At 47.5% G+C, this 17,351-nt stretch overlaps 1 protein-coding gene across 3 annotated transcripts in view; it reads right to left on the reverse strand.

Annotated features, from left to right (window-relative positions):
• The window catches only part of LOC138745525 (AT-rich interactive domain-containing protein 3B-like), a 183,617-nt gene that overhangs the window by 98,443 nt on the left and 67,823 nt on the right, over nt 1-17,351 (reverse strand). For 2 of the 3 annotated variants that reach the window (XM_069902620.1, XM_069902623.1), the window contains exons 3-4: nt 8,869-8,940; nt 5,364-5,436 (exon numbers count right to left, since the gene is read on the reverse strand). In XM_069902620.1, coding sequence (XP_069758721.1) covers nt 5,364-5,436; nt 8,869-8,940 — 145 coding nt within the window. The remainder of the gene's footprint in view (nt 1-5,363; nt 5,437-8,868; nt 8,941-17,351) is intronic. The other variant, XM_069902621.1, reaches the window with a different exon arrangement.

Genomic DNA, 17,351 nt, shown 5'->3' on the forward strand with positions numbered 1-17,351 from the left:
AGTTTAATTGGTTTTACTTAAAATCCTGCCGTTCACTCGCAATCTTTCCGAATGCCTGAAACAACCTTGCCCCAAACACTCCAAAGCAGCTTCTCACAACCTTTTTATGGCTACGGCCTTAGGGCTCTGCTCAGAGTTTATGGGGCCCCCTTCCCTGTGAAGCAGTCAACTTTTGTCAAAAAAAAAACATAAAACGTTACGTGAGGTGAAAGGTTCGGTGTCGGGGCTGCGCAATGGCTCAGCAAAAGGAGGTGGATCCGATAGCCTACGGGTCACCCTCGGGCAAGGTGTTTAGCCTCCCAATCAGGGTCACGTGAGGGCATGGATTGCAGATGATGGATGGTTTTTTACAAGCAGATTCTACGAACTGGAATTTCTGGTTGTAAAACTAAAAACGCTGGGCAGATGAATCCACTGATCAATGACCAGGGTGACCCGTCCAGTACAGACACTGCAACCGAAGGAGGCAATGGGAAACCACGTCAGCATTTTTCCCTTGCTTTACATGATGGAGCCTTCGCCAGAGGAGAGCAGGGGAGGCAACAACTCCAATTTGGAGGGTCAGAGACTGTGACGGATGGAGAGACATGATCGCCCACGCCGAACGGCAAGACTCCTGAATGATGGTGAAAATGTAGCCCCCCAAGGTGGGGGAGGGGGCAGAGTGTCCCTGTCGAGAATGGCTGCATTTGATCATTGTATTTAAACGACAAAGGCAGGACTTGAACCCTTCACCTTCCATTCCAAGGACAAGAGTGGTACCACTGAACCAGGTAGGAGAGTGGGCTGCTGGAACGGAGGGACATGTGCCTGTACCAGTCTGCTTCCGAAGATAAAACCATTGCTGGTTAATTATTTCAAAACCTTTTCCCTCACCCTGGGATGTTCCTTTCTCCATGGGACACCAAACATTTCCAGCTCAACCCTTCTTTAATTTGCAACGGCTGAGTAAGTTCTCTGCAGTGAGACAGGAGTCAATCCAAACCGCACCTACACTGAGACATTTCTGAGGGTCCCTGTCACAGTTCACCACCTAGAGCAGAGTAACAGAGGGCTCTTTGATTTACGTGCTGTTCCTGGGTCGCACCTCGGCTCAGCGAACGGCTTGGTCTGCCCAAACCCTATGGCCTCCCAGCAACCGAGATGTCAGTGTGGGAGTGCTGCCGACTGGCACATTTCAGGCTGCAGGAGTACACGCTGAGGCTTGGTAGAGCCAATGCAAGGGTGCTGTGAGGAAGGGCCACAGTATTGAGGGGCTGAGACCGACCGGTAGGGAAGTCCCTCAAACAACAGAGGGATGAAAAATCTGAGAGCCACATTAGTGGCCATAGAGCTATGCAGTTTAATTAATTTTTTTTTAATGTTCATTTTAATTTAGAGATACAGCATGGTAACAGGACCTACTGGCCCATAAGCCCGTGCCGCCCAAGTACTCCAGCCAGCGGACAAACCCCGTATATATTTGGAGGGTGAGAGGAAACTGGAGCGCCCAGAGGAACCCCATTCATGTACAAACCACCGACAGACAGTGCCGGATTCAAACCCACTGTAATAGCGCTATGCTAACTGGTCCGTGCAGGAACTCAGCCGATATCGAGGGAGTGCTGCACTGTCAAGAGGTGCGTTAAACCTGAGATCCCGAGTGGTTTCCCAGCTGGCGTAAAGAGCCCAACCATCCCTGCCTCGAAGGGGAGAAACGAGGTCCCCAGAGAGGTGCTCAGAATAGATTCCAAATTCTGCCACAGTAGGTGTCATCAACCAGAAAACATGCCGTTACCCAGGCGAGCTCTGAAATGCAGCCGGTTATTCCAGGAGCCATTCCAACACTGAGGTTCCAAGTCTAGGAGGGCCAAAGGAACAGGTTAGGTTGGGCAAATGGTCTTTAATTTCCATGTAATTGTATGCACTAACCTTCCTCATAATGCTTTGCTTTAAATTTAACTTTAAATTTAAGGAATGTACAAATTCCTTCTAACCAACGCTGGATTCGAACTCCGGTCCCGATCGCTGGAGTTGTAAAGGTGTTGCACTAACCCTGCGCCAACTGTGCTGCCCTTTGTTCTGTGAACACGTGCAGAAAGCTCTACACCAGAGGTAGCCAAACCTTTTTGGCTGTGGACCACTTATAAATACAAGGAGTCACGGGCCAAACAGTATTAAGCCTCCGCTCCCCACGAGTCCCACCACCAGCAGAGCTGCTGTTACAGAAGCTCTGCCATTTTTCTTTTCCTCTAACGAGCCAATTAAAAATGGGCCACAGTTGAGCCCGGGGGCTGCAATTGGGCCCACCCTCGCTCTACACAACAGCATTCTTGCAGAGCGAGCGGGTCACCCAGCACCTGTTCAAATCCATTTTAGGATAACAAGCCAAGCAGGCCCGGGACACAGACTGACCTCTCGCTGCACATGTATTTATAGGGAGAGGGCAATGTGGACACTTCAACTCTTCCGCCCAGCTACTGCCAGACCTCATCAATCACTGCATGTCAGACGGAGTCCTTTGGCAGCCAGGGGAAGTAAGAAGAGCTACTACTCCACGTTAGTCAGTCTGCACCGCAGCCACCAAAAGTCAGCGTGATTCTGCAGGAGGAGCGAGCTCAGTGCCACTCTTTGTCCCCTCCCCCACCCCCGCCCGCCCCACCAAAGCCTCTCTTTCAAGGCGGAATTCCACCAAGCTGAACCTTCTAATACAAACAGCTCTGAGCTCACTAATTCTCTGCCCCACCCCCCAGCAGTCCAATAAAACCCCTGACAGAAATGGAAAGAGGCTCAATCTAACACGGTAATGGAGCCAAATCAATAATGCATCATTAATGCCAAGGTGGCCTCAACTTCCAGGGACTACTGGCAATCCATCATCTCCTTTGGAAGAGAAGTGGACAAATTGTTTAACAGACTCCCTTTCTTGAACGGGTGTACACAGACTGATTCAGGACTGTATTGAATGGGTGTACAGGTTTTCCTCAACATACGATGGGGTTTGCATCCTGAATAAGAATACCATACCTACCATTTTTTATAATTAAATTTTGATTATCTTTATTCCACACTGAAAAAAAAACCCCATTCACGGACACAGCTGAAAGCACACTGGGCACGAAGGATGTTTAACTGCGAGCGTGGTTGAGTCACCATCGCAAGAGAGTATGCTGTGCGATGCTCTTGCATGATGCTGCCATTACCCAGTATTGCCAGAGAGTACCGCGCCGCACATGGCAAGTGTGGGAACAGGTCAGAATTCGAAATCGAAAGTATGGATTCGAACCACCTTAACTTTGAAAAACGGTGAGTCGGATTGTCCTAAGTAGGGGAGCAGAATGAATCACAACTGATTTGAATGGGTGAACAGACTGATTCAGGGCAGTGTTGAATAGGTGTATGCAGACTGAAGCAGGATGGGTGTAGATAATGAGGAAAAACACACAGACGTGCTGGATGAACTTAGCCGGTCCTTCAGCGTCCATAGGAGACAAAGATACATGGTTGAAATTTTGGGCCTCAGCCCAAATCTTGGCATTCGGTATGTCATGGAAACTTCTACAGGTTTACCATGCAGAGAATTCTGTCTCATTGCATCACATGGAGATGCCAACGCTCAGGACAGGAAAAAACTCCAGAGGATTGTGAACTCAGCCTGCAACATCACGGGCACCAGACTCCACTCCATCGAGGGCATCTACATAACGCGGTGTCTTGAGAAGGCAGCCTCTGTCCTCAAGGACTCCCCCACCACCCAGGACACGCGCCCTCTTCACTCTGCTACCATCTGGAAAAGGGCACAGGAGCCTGAAGACGAGCACAAGGACAGCTTCTTCGCCTCTGCCATCAGATTCCTGAATGAACAGACACTGGCTCACTTGGTCTTTTCCTTGCACTATTTTTATTTATTTAGTAAAGCGGTTTTATAGAAATGTTCCCACTGAGATGCTGCCATAAAACAACAAATTTCGTGATGTGTTCAGACAAAAAATTCCAATTCTGATTCTCTGAATCAGCGACATCTCAAGCTTGCATACTGTCGGAATAAGCAAGTCGCTCCCTAAAGGACTATTTTTGCTTTATTTTCACAGATAAAACTCTTTGCCGGAGTTGCTGCCTGAGCAAAATTTACACCCTTTCAGCTCCTATTTTCTAAGAACGCCACAAGTGACTTTGAAATGGTGCATATAGACAACTGACTGAGTAATTTGTGCTAATGGTACCCAGCTGACCTGATTAATACATCCTGGCTGCCCAACCCCAGACGTTGGGGGCCTGATGGCCCGAGTTGACCTTGGGTTGGATCACGCCAAGATCAACCTCTTTACTTCATGCTAACCATCCTTCTCGCCACTGATAATTGTCTGTCGTTCCCCGGACCCTGATGATGGGAGGAGGTGCGCGTGGGACATGGAGCAGATGGGCCACGTGGCCTGTTTCTGTCCTGGAACGTTTGCATTACGCGTTTCTGCACTGGATTAGACTCAGTACTGTGACCAACGTGCACTGGTTTATTTTTGCTGACGTAACTTAAATAGTGATCATCGAACATATTCCCTCATCACGCTCTCACTGACAAGGCAGAGAAAAACAGCTTGGATTTCAACCCTTATTCTGATCAATGTCGAGCTGGTGAAGCCAATCACAAGATGCCCCCTCAGATGACTTGTTTTTCATCAAACAAGGGATTGTTGACTTGCTTTATAGCATCAACATGCCTGTTTCATCCATACCAGTGAGAAATTCATCAGGAATAGTGACTTGTCTTGTGTGCTGGTGTGAATCTCAATGCCATTTTCAGTTCTGCTGACTTCAAGAGGGTCTGTAATATCCTTAACTGCCAAACCAAGGTCAACTTCCAAAAACATGACAAGTCACAGCAACAAGAAAGACAATTGAGAAGGAGAAGCACCTGCAGGGAAGGTGACCACAGTAGCGGACCAGCGAGGGGCTCAACGGCTGAAGGTCCCCACGTCAGGCTGTTGGCGACCTGCAGTCGGGTGGATCCAAACCAGGTCTCAGAACTGGGATTTGAGAGGGGGGCTGAGGGGAAGAAGGGCGCCCTATGCACCTAAGGCTTCCCAATCGTGTCGGAGGTTTGGACACGGATTTCGGGCTGCCGGTGGATCGAACAGGAGCCCGTGCTGCTGCAGAGACGGCGGGACCACTGGAGGCGAATCCATGGACACTCAGTTTCTCTGAAGAGAGTCTCTTTTGCTTCTCTTTCTCTTATCATTAGGGGTACCAGGCAATGCTCATGGCGACACTTTGCTTTGCAGAAGGCAAAAGTTGACGTACATCATGTTTATGTTCTATTATGTGGCAATAAAAAGGAACCTTGAACTTTGGAGCCTTAAACATTGGAAGGTGAAGGTCAGACTCACCTCTCTTCTGCATGAAAACGAAGAGGTCGTCCAGGAACTCTTTCCTTTTAGGATCAGTGTCCAGTTCATAGAGCTGTTGAGAAAAGTCAAGGAAACATTGAAAAGAAAGCAGCAGAGTGCTCAAGAAATGGAATTACAACCGCACCCGAGAACCTGTTGAGAGACATGCTCCGTTCAAAGACAAGAAACTCAAAATGGTACCAGCTTAGAGTGGTCCTACTGCAGAACGAGTAACCCAGAGAATTGGACTCGCTATTCAAAGACACAAGTTCAAATCTTGTCACGTCGTGCTATGTGGGAAGAGTAAGGGTGTTCAAAAAATCTTAGAATAAACTCATCACCAATAAGATTTTACAGTTCCCCAGATTTGCATATTTATTCTTTTCTCGTGTAATATGCCACAAGCCACAGTGCATGAATTGTAATAAGTTAGTTAGTAACACAGGCGATCAAGAAGGCAAATGGAGTGGGTGGCCTTCAATGCTAGACAGATTGGAGCAGGGAAGTTATGCTGCAACCGTACAGGCTGCATCTGGAGGACTGGGTGCAGTTCTGAGTTCTGGTCTCCTTACTTGAGGAAGGATGGACTGGCCTTGGAGGGGGTGAAGAGGAGCTCCACCAGGTTGATTCCAGATATGAGGGGGTTGGCCTATGAGAGATTGAGTCGTCTGGGACTGGACTCACTGGAAATCAGAAGAATGAGAGGGGGATCTTACAGAAACGTATAAAATTATGAAAGGCAGAGATGTTTTTTTCCATTTGTAGGTGAGACTAGGGGACAAAACCTCAAGATTCAGGGTAGTAGATTTAGGTCAATGAGGAGGAGCTGCTTTTCCCAGAAAATTCTCTACCCATTGAAGTGGTGGAGGCTACCTCAATAAATATATTTTAGACAAGACTGGATATTTTTACATAATATGGGGAATTAAGGGATATGGGGAAAAAGCTGGTAGGTGGAGATGAGCCAATTATTAGATCAACGTGATCTCATTGAATGATGGAGCAGGCTTCGATGGGTCGAATGGCCAACTCCTGCTCCTGCTTCTTATATTTGTTTTGCTAAGAGGTCAATGCATCAACGGTGTGACAGTTTCCGGCCCAATTTTAGAATTAAGATGTCAGTCCTGTCACTTTCCTCTGGCAAGGGTAAGCGGTCAACATATTGAAGGACTCATCTGACCCTTGTCACAATCTCCCTGCTCCCCCACAACACCCTTGCCTTCTGTCGGACAGAAGATGCATGAGCCTAATAACATGTACCATCAAGTCAAAACTCAGAAATCCTGGAGGAACTCAGCCGGTCTCGCGACGTCCATAGGAGATGAAGTTATGCAACTAACACTTCAGTCCTGAGCCCTTCCTCAAGGTATGAGTGAAAAGTGTTTTTACGTGTTCCTCCAGCAATTTTGTGTTTTTAATTTCTTTACCTCCAATGGATGCTGCAAGACTGGCTGAGTTCCTCTAGCGTTACTGTCCGATTGCCACAATCACAGCTTCTGCAGAATTTTGTTTTACCACCAGATTCAAGCAAGGTTGTCAAGACTCTTAATAGCACAAAGTCTATCTCACCATGGCCCCTTGCACTGTTTGGAATTTACTTCTCTGTAACACTCTACATGTCATCTTTGTTTTAAGCACTACCCGTTGTACTTAAAAATGGGTTAACTTGCCTGGATAGCACACAAAACAAAGCTTTTCACCGTATCTCTGTACACTTGACAATGAACAATACGTTTCAAACAATATTTGACTAGGTAAGTCATGGTAAATGGCTTATACCTTGAGGAAGGGGCTCAAGCCGCAAAATTTGGGTCCTGTATCTTTATTTTTGCTTGATAAAGGACCCTGTTTGACCTGCTGAACTTCTCCAGCGATGTGTTTTGACTTCAGTCTCAGCTTTTGTGTTTTACTCTTTTCTAAATGGGTCAGCTGCATTGGGGACAAAGTTCGGAGGAAGCGGAACAAGGGAAAGTTTGGTTTACATTGTGGTGACAAGGCAACAACTTCAAAGCCGGAAAGAAGCAAGGAACTAGTTACATTGGGGAAGCAACCTTACTTCTAATCAAGTTCGGCTGCTCCAATAATCTAAAAAAAAAATTGTCTATTAAATTTACTAACCGAGCTCAAATTAACTTTGTCCATTAATTCATATTTTTAATTTTTCTTTGTAAAAGCAAATTTGCGTGGAACGAGTAGTTGTAAAGCGGGGTTATACCTGTATCACACAATAGCAAAAGGAGTCTTGAATCAGGAAGATGGGCTGCTTCAATGCAAACCTCAAGGAGTTTGTCCAGTCAACTCAGGCCAACTGGGTGTTCGTGTAGGATGGGGATGCGTAAATCTCTTGACTAAGTGGGGTGGGGGTGCTAGATATTCCATCATTTCGTATATTTAGACCAGATGCCATAGAGTTTTGGATGTAGATGAAAATCAATGCTTTGATATGAGGCAGGGATGACCACGATGACCAGCAGAGCACTGAAAGACCTGCTCGGTTTCCCTTTTTTTGAGTCACGTTTTGAAATGACACCAGTCCAGCATCATTCACTAGTCACCGCGGTTTGTAAGAAATGGAGGCAGCATCTCCACCACCGTCCAGTGAACAAAGTCGAGTAATCTCTGTATGAAGTGGTTGAAAGTATGCTGTGACATCAACTGACAGGAACTCAGAGAATGGGGCAAAAATCAGCCCGGTGGTTACGGGATGTTTCTGTGAAAGGCGATTATCTGCTGACACAGGTTTTCGAATAAGTCTCTTGTGCTGCTCAGGTACTTGCGTGCGCAGGGAGGCGAGGTGTGGGGATCTGGGGCTGTGCGTGTGGATGGGGAGACGTGGGCGGGCAAGATGGGGGGGGAGAAAGGGGAAGAGTTGGGAGAAAGAAGAGAATGGGGGGGGTAAAGGACTATGGGGAGAGAGATCCGTGAGAATGGGGGAGGGGGTTAGAGGGCCATGGGCGTGTCTGACAGGAAGGAGTGAATGAGAAGATTGAGTGAGGCACGAGGGAGAGAGAGAGATGGGGGAGGGTGGGAGGTGGTGGGGGGGAGACAGGCTTGAGGAGTGGGGTAGGGGCGAAGTGGGTGAGACTGAAAGGTAGGGAGTGAGAAGGATTCGGAATCCACATGGTAGCTGGAGCTACTGCCTGAGTTCAAATCAGACCTATCAGACCTGAGTTTGCACGCTCGCCCTGTGACCGCCTGAGATTCTCTGCCTGCCTCTCACATCCCATAGATGTGCCGCAGGTTCGTTTGCCCCCCCCCCCCCCCCACCTTACCGACACTGAAGGGAGGCTGATGGGACAGGTGAGGGAGATGATGTATCGGGGGTACAGGGGAAAATAGAGAGCGAGGTGGGATTACCCAGCTAGAAGACACAGTGGGCTTAGTGACACACCCATCCCCCCACTTCCCTATGTCATCATATAAAAGTGAAACCGAGAAAGATTGTGAGGAGATAAGGACTCCCATTCAACCACACCAAGACAGGAAGAAGTTGAGAAGGTCTGACCTTGGCGAAGTCTTTGGCAGCCTCCCTTGCTCGTCCCCCTTCAGCGTCATTATTCCAGGCCAGAATCCCATTCTAAATGTTACAAAGAGAAAGAATAAAAGATGAAGGGAGAGTGAGAAAAAGGGGGAGAGAGAGAGAGAGAGAGAGAGAAAAAATATATATATGAAGAGGACAGTTCTATACATCTCTGGCCTGGAAATAAGCACCTAGTGTAGAACAGCGTAAACCCCTCCTGAATTCAGCATTCTGCCACGAGGGTCAGCTGTTCCTCAATAACTGTTGCGCCCCCCCCCCCCCCCCCCCCCACTTTTGTGCATGGTGAACGGCAGGGCCCTGGAGAGCAGAGCAACCAGGTGGTAGAAGGACATAGGTCCCTGAAAGTGGTAATACAGGGAGACAGACTGGTGCAGAAAAGAAAAGAGCGTTGCACTCGCCTTCGTCAGCCGTGCCACTTGAGTTGGTGGCTTCGTGAGACTGCAGTACGAGATGTAGGTTAGATCACGCAGGGGAGTAACACACACAGTTCTGGTTGGGATGGCGCAGGAAGGAAGTGACGGCGGAAGCCGTCTTGTGGTCCAACTCACGATCAATGTAAAAGGGGAATCGAAAAGGTGGATCACCATGTCCTTTTATGTCGCGAGCCGGCTTCCCCGGGGGCGGGACGTGAAGCTCAGCAGGGCCGCCCTCTTCTGTGATGTGGAACGAAGTTCACAGAAGGCTAATTTTAAAAGGTGCGCGCTTCAGTTGCAGACTGACGTCCCCATTTCCAGCTGGTTTTGGCGCTCATCAGTTGACGCAGGAGGTGGGGCGACTTCGCTTCACCTCTGACATGAGGTCCCTTGGCAGAGGAAACGCGGAGCGAAATGGACCTGCTAATCCCCCCTTTCCTGCATTCACGCAGGTAAGTAAAGTGCATAAAAGCCAGAGGAATGCTGAATTGAGGGTTCTACGTAAAAGAGGCTTAAAGTTAGACAGAATGCAGAAAAGATTCACAGGGACGTTGCCTGGACTAGAAGGTTAAGTTATGAGATTGAACAGGCTGGAGTAAAGGAGGTTCATTAAATTATTTGGGGTATTGATAAGACGGTCACAGATATCCTTTTAGAATAAAGATGCAACAACAGAACTACATCTAGTGCAGACCCATGGAGGGTAAGGAGAGGAAACACAGCACTCCTCCACAGGGTCCTACTGCCCAGACCAACTACTAGCGATTCCGTACAGGCTTTAATTGGCCTGTTAAAGGAGCTGACGGTTGTTTATTTTAGAATCTTGCAACAGCAGGGCCTGAGCCCAAGATGGTGGCACCTTTGACTTGGCCGTGGCCATGAGGGGGTGCAGACTCCGAGGGAGCAGGGCACGAGAAAACGGGAGACAATCCACATTTGAGAGGGAGAAGCAGGAGACAGACACACGGGACAGTGACCACGGTGGCTCTGTCGGAGAAGAACATACAGGCGGCGAGCCACCGGCGACTTGAGGCGAGTAACTTGCGCATGCGACTGGTGACTGCGGTCAAGGGACAGGCACCAGGCTGCGGACTGCCGGAGGCTGGCTGAAGGGGTACCAGGTATCGGAATTGAGATGCGAGAGGGTGCCAAGGGCTTCCTGACCGTGTCTGGAGCTCGGAAGGCTGTTTGACTGCGGGAGCTGTGGGGGGGGGGGGTCAATCCACAGACATTCGGTGACTCTGGGGGATGGGCGGGGGCGCGACTCTCTTCTGAGTCTCTTTCTCTGAGTGTAAGGGGCGCGTCAGGCAATTTCTGCTGGTGGTGAATCTTTGTCTGCCTTACAATAGACTATAGTCAACTTTGAGTAATATTACACCTGTTTTATGACATGACCTGAATCCTGTGGCTTTTTCCCAATGTGGGGATTCTAAACTAAATGGTACAGATATAAAGTGAGAAAGGAAAGATTTAAAGGAGATTAAAGGGGTGAGGTTTTCAGAGACGTGGTGGAAGTAGATCAAATTAAAAATCATTTGGACTGGTACGTAATAGGAAAGTTCAGGACGAAGTGGACCAATTATTTCTTTTCCGTTTCTTATCATTTTTGTTTCATGGCATATTGTAGCAATTTAACAAACCATGAATCTGAGTTTACAGAACGCTGTTGCAGAACCCGTGACCCGTTTGAATCTGGCGCTGTCCATAAGGAGTTTGTACGTTCCCCTCGCATCCGCCCGGGTTTTGCCCGGTTTCCTCCCACCCTCCAAAATGTACAGCCAGTGGTTCTCAATCTTTTTCTTCCCACTCACACCCCACTTTAAGTAATCCCTTACTAATTACAGAGCACTGATGGCATAGGGATTACTTAAAGTGGGATGTGAGTGGGAAGGGAAGGTTGAGAATCACTGCTCTAGACCCAATTCTTACTGAAATATTTGTCTTTGGTCCATTTCCTTTGGAGTTCTGAAACGAGTCAATTGGATACGATTAAAAAAGGGGCTTTCAAACTTTTTCTTTCTACCCACTTCCCACCTTTAGCAACCCCTTACTAATCACAGAGCACCGATGGCATAGGGATTACTTAAAGTGGGATGTAAATGGAAAGAAAAAGGTTGAGAACCACTGACTGTACGTTTTGGAGGAAACTGGGGAAAACCCGGGCAGATGCGAGGGCAACGTACAAACTCCTTACGGACAGCGCCAGATTCAAACGGGTCACGGGCACTGCTACAGGGTTGCTCTAACTTATATTCACGGTATAAGTTAAATTGTCACAATATGCCATGAGACAAAAATGATAAGAAACATAAAGGAAATAATTGGTCCACTACCTCCTGAACTTTCCTATTACGTACCAGTCCAAATGATTTTTAATCTGATCTACTTCCACCACGTCTCTGAAAACCTCACCCCTTTAATCTCCTTTAAATCTTTCCTTTCTCACTTTATATCTGTGCCTTTTAGTTTAGATTCCCCACATTGGGAAAAAGCCTCAAGCTTCAAGACTAATAAATAGGGACAGCACGGTTAACGTTGAGAACATCTGACATACAGGGTTGATGGCTAAATTTTAAATTTCGACGTACAGCACAGTCACAGGCCCTTTCGGCCCACGAGCCAGTGCCACTCAATTTCACCCAATTGACCTACCCCCCCCCCTCCCCCCGGTAGGTTTTGGAGGAAACCCGAGCGCTTGGAGGAAACTCGTGTGCGTTGTATAACTTTGCTTGAGGAGATTCGATATGTCACCAGAGACTCTTGTAAACCTCTACAGGTGTACCATGGACAGCATTCTGTCTGGTTGCATCACTGCCTGGTATGGACAAGAATAAACTCCAGAGGGTTGTTAACTTGGCCTGCGACATCACGGGCACCAGATTTCACTCCATCGAGGATATCTACACGAGGCAGTGTCTTAAGAAAGCAGCTTCTATCCTCAAAGACCCCCACCACCACCCAGGCCTCTTCACTCTGCTACCATCGGGGAAGAAGTACAGGAGCCTAAAGACGAGCACTCAGCGGCACAAGGATGGCTTCTTTCCCTCCGCCATCAGATTCCTGAATAATCAATGAACCAAAGACACGGCCTTACTTTTCGTGGAATATTTTTTTAAAATTTAGTGCTGGAAGTAGTTTACAAAACCATGAATTTTGTGACTTGTCATGATAATAAATTCTGATTCTGATTGGGCAGCATGGGTTTAAATGGCCAGAATTGGCTTCTCTCATGCTGTAAATAAAAATATTCTTTTTTTAAATTTAATATTGTAGTGTAGTCGGTGTATCTTACATGCAACAACGATTTAGGTGCCTTTTGGTATTCACATATACGACATTCAACCCTCATTCTCAGACTCAAATGGACATTAATTGGCCTAGCTTAAATAGGGACCTTGGTGAGCATGGTAGACAGACTCGTGTGTCTGTCAGGCAGACAGCTTGGTAATTACATCCAACTGACCGACAATCACGGGTATGTTTCGAGCAATGGGAGGAAACCCACGCAGACAAGGGTAAAACGTACAAACTCTGTACAGGCAGCGTTGGACTCGAAATCCAGTCCCTATCACTGGGGCATGGTGCTAACCTCTGCGTTAACCATGCTGCCCCTACGAATCTATTTATTAAGCTACGGATCACAGTACCCGCGGACCACAAAGGCCAACCATCATTTGCTAAATTTCAACAATTTTAGCAATGACAGAAGAGCCCATTTGTGGACTCAGCACTGAATTTAACTGTTAAGTCCTGAAATAAGCAAAATTTAGGTCAATGTACACTTCCATATTGTTTAGATCAGCCTCAAGATGCACCTCAGTCTTCTCAGTTCTGTTTTTCAGGCTGACTTGGTGAAACTCAACAGGTTTCCAAACACACCAGATCCCTGGGCCACAAAAAGCAACTCCGACATGTTAAACCGCGTCCAGGCCCGAGGGCCAAGCAGCACCAACACCGGGGCTGACGGGACAGTTGTTAGAGCTAACTATTAGAAATGGGAGTCCTGGCTTCACAGCAAGCTGGAAATCCAACAACGGCTCCATTATCATTATCACTTCCCCCATTCTTATCAAATTCCTTCTGGGTTATTTCAACGGAGGCTCTAGTCTGCAGATTAGCTGATGCATGGCTGGATGATTTGAACATTAACGCACCATTATCATAACAGGTTATTTTTAGCCACAGACACACATGTTTATACATCGCACTATGCAAAAACCAAGGCAAGCATTCTTTTCCTTTCCATTCTACCCACTTGCTAGTTCTGCAAGGTGCACTTGTTGAGTACCACACCAGTGACATGCTGGAAGAGAGGGGAGCGGAGACTGCACGGTGCTGAAGCTGATGGCTCCCTGCGGACTTTAAAGGGCCTGCTAAAGGAGCCGACCACACTTCCTTTTAAATCCTGCAGCCATGGAGGCCATGAACCACAAGGGGGGGTTTGCAGGCTCCAGGGGAGCGGCGCAATGAATGTTTGGCAATCCGCGCGGGCTCAGCTTTAAGGTGGGGTAATCTCGTCGAGGCTTCGATTCAAAGGGCAGCGTTCTAAATCAAATTTAGCTGAATCTGTAAGACGAGGAGTTAATGTAACCGAGTTCACAATGAGACAGGGCCATCTGGGGAGCCTGGCTAACCAGCCAGGCCACATCTAATCGAGCAATATCTCGAAATGGCTTCTGTGAGTTCCCCTGTACGTGCGGCACTGCCTCAACGTCATACAGGACCCCCGTCGCCCTGGTCATGACCTCTTCTCACTGCTACTTTCGGGCTGAAGGGACAGAAGCCTGAAGACCAGTGCCTCTTGGTTCGCGAGCAGCAGTCAGGCTCCCCATGGTCCAGTCATCGTAGATACTGCTCCAACAGCAGAAAGGGACCATCTACACCATTGTGGCACTACTTTGTACGAGAATTACTGTGAATATTTATTGTATGTCTCTTGTATTTATTTTCTCTTTTAATTTCATTCCACTTAATATCTATTTTTAATGTAGAGATACAGCAAGATTACAGGCCTTCCCAGCCCACGCCGCTCAAATAAACGAATTTACCTGCAACTCCTGGAGGGTGAGAGGGCACCTTGGCGGAAACCCTTGTCAATAACATACAAACTCCTTACCCGAGTGTCTGTCATTGAAATAGCCCAGTGCTAACCACTACACCATTGGTGAAGCCCTTCATTAATTAATTGTCATAGTTTTTTTTCCTGTTTAGTTGCAGAAAGAAAGAATTTTGGTGCATATGTACGCTGTACAATGTGTATGACAGTAGACGGATTATCAAAGTGTGTGAGGTCGCTGAGAGCACTCCCAACGCGTTATCAAAGGGATGGAAGATAAACAGAGCCCATTCGCATCCTCCTGACTTAAAATGTCCAGCTCAGTGGGGATTTTGGGGTCTGACAGACATATTGCAGTGCATGCAAACAGAGAGGGATGATGCCATGCTCATGAGCAGGAATTCAGAAGTGAAATTCTGTTCAGAAGTGGCCACCAGTTTCCTGCATGTGATTATACTTAACCGACCGTGGGCTGCTCTTGCGCTTCTGCCACTCTTCAGTTGTCGGAGTGGCAGGGGCCTCAAATCCCAGAGGAAGGGTTGATGCGGAAAGGAGGTCAATGATGAGCTCATCTCTCTCAGGGCGGCCCGATTAGCTGAGGTGGGAAAAAATCAGCGGTGAGGCATGTATCATCATTCTACGTTTCTTGGCCTCCCACGCTGCTCTCATTACGAGTCAGCCCCCTTATATTACACTGGACCGAACACACAAATGGCATCAAGAAGAAAGGACGTCAGCGCCTCTACTTCCTCAGGAGTTGGCAGAGGTTTGGAATAACAGTGGAAAACTGGCCAATTTCTACAGATGTGTGGTGGAAAGTGCGCTGACCAGCTGCATCACTGGTATGGGGGGGCACTAATACCCCTGAGCGTAAAGTCCTGCAAAAGGTATTGGACACTGCCCAGGACATCACAAGCAAAACCCTCCCCACTATCAAGAACATCTACAGGGAACACTGCCATTGGAGAGCAGCATTGATCATCAAGGATCCACACCACCCAGCACACGCTGCTACCATCAGGAAAGAGGTCTCGGTGCCACAAGACTCGCACCACCAGGTTCAGGAACAACTGCTCCCCCTCCACCGTCAGACTCCTCAACCACAAACTCAATCAGGGACTCATTTAAGGACTCTTGCTTTTGCACTTTATTGATTTTTTTTTCTATGTATTGCACAGTCAATTTGTTTACATTTCATTATTTATTTCCATGTGAATGTTGAATTGGTTATTTTTTTATAAAAAGGTTGTACGAGGTGTCATGTATGTACTCCGACAATAAATCTGAACTCTGCTCATCTGGCAGACACAGACTTTGTAAGAGGGGGAACACAAAATACTGCAGAGTCTGGGATCTCGAGTGAACAAAGCTGAAGGGACTCAATGGGTCAGGCAGCAGAGAGTCAATGTTTCGATCGGGACCTTTCAGTGAGACTCACCGAGGTCTCTAGTTCTCCCAAAATGTTGAGCAACCATTTCTTTCCACGGATGCACCCCGACACAGCTGAATCTTCCAGCTTCTCCGTGTTCACACAGGGCCTGCAGTGTTGGTTTTGAACTAAAAACAGCATCCTCAGATATATCCGATGTGTTTTTCTTGAACCCCTAATGCTCTGGTTCGGGCAACTGTGCACGTTGGCATTCACTTTGCTTCAAGAATACCATGCCTGATAAAAATCTGCACTCTTGTGACCAAGGTGAAGTATTCAAATGGGGATTAAAGGCATTTAATGAGAGAAAAAAAAAAAAAAATTACCATGCCTGCCATTCAACACACTCACCTGGACTACTGACCAATCCCGATTGAACCGTGGGATCCTTGGGTCAATGCCATGATGAGGTGTAGAGGGGAATGAAAGGGTAAAGCACGGGGCAAAAAGGCAGAAGGAGCTTGTTGTGACGTGGAGGAACCATTGGGCGGCGCAGTCAGCGCAATGCTGTAACAGAGCCAGCGACCTGGGTACGCTGTCCATAAGGAGATTGTACGTTCTCCCCGTGCCTGCGTGGGTTTCCTCTGGATGCTCCGGTTTCCTCCACACCCTTCAAAACATTCAGGGGTCGAAGGTCAATTGAATGTGCCGTATTTGGGCGGCACGGGCTTGTGGGCCTATTATCATGCTTCACGTCTACGTTTAAATTGAAGAATTCGTTGAAGAAATAACTAATCTGTGGTTGTCATTGCCGTGGGCTTCACTCTGATTGTAACTAGAGAGTGAGAGATGGTGCATCGCTGGGGTTGAAAAGTTCTTAGTAACAAAATTTCAATGCGGCCCCACGCCAATCAGAAGCAGTAAAACAACCCCACCTTGTGGGAGCAGGTCAGTTGGACTAGCAAAATGATGGTCAGCACCAACTAGAGGGGCCAAATGGCCTGTTTCCTATGGTTCTGCACTGAGCGAAGAATAAAAGCTGATAAATTCAAGCTTGATATCTATCTACTGTCCTGATCTCCTTTGTCACTTCAGACTCCTTCTCCCACCCCCCCACCACCCCCCAACCAAACAGGCCAAGTCCTAACAGACCACTCAGTCAAAGGGGTTAAACTATGAAACCGACACCCAGTAATTTGGCCCAATGATTAAATAACGCCAGTTCAAATCCCATCAGAGAAGATGAGGAAGTTGAATTCAACTCATGAAATAGATTGGGAGCTAAAGCTTGTCTCAACAGCAGCCAATGATCTACTACCACAGTGCTCAGTTTAACGTGACAAATTTGAGATGCCACGGTTAGCACCATGCTGTTATAGGACCAGCTCGAATCCAGGGCTGTTCCCTGTGTGCTCTGGTTTCCTCCCACGTTCTAAAAGCCATGGAAAAGGGAATGAAATGTGCAGTTCCTAACTTTTCTGATGATGCAAAAGTTGGTGAAGAGATGCAAAGGGATATATACAGATCGATATCACTGGACGACAGAAGATTTTGCTTCCTGAACACTATGGCGTGTATTTTATGGTTTCTGGGCTGCTGTTCATGGAAA

Source organism: Narcine bancroftii, chromosome 11 (genome assembly GCF_036971445.1).
Source record: "Narcine bancroftii isolate sNarBan1 chromosome 11, sNarBan1.hap1, whole genome shotgun sequence".
Classification (NCBI taxonomy): domain Eukaryota; kingdom Metazoa; phylum Chordata; class Chondrichthyes; order Torpediniformes; family Narcinidae; genus Narcine; species Narcine bancroftii.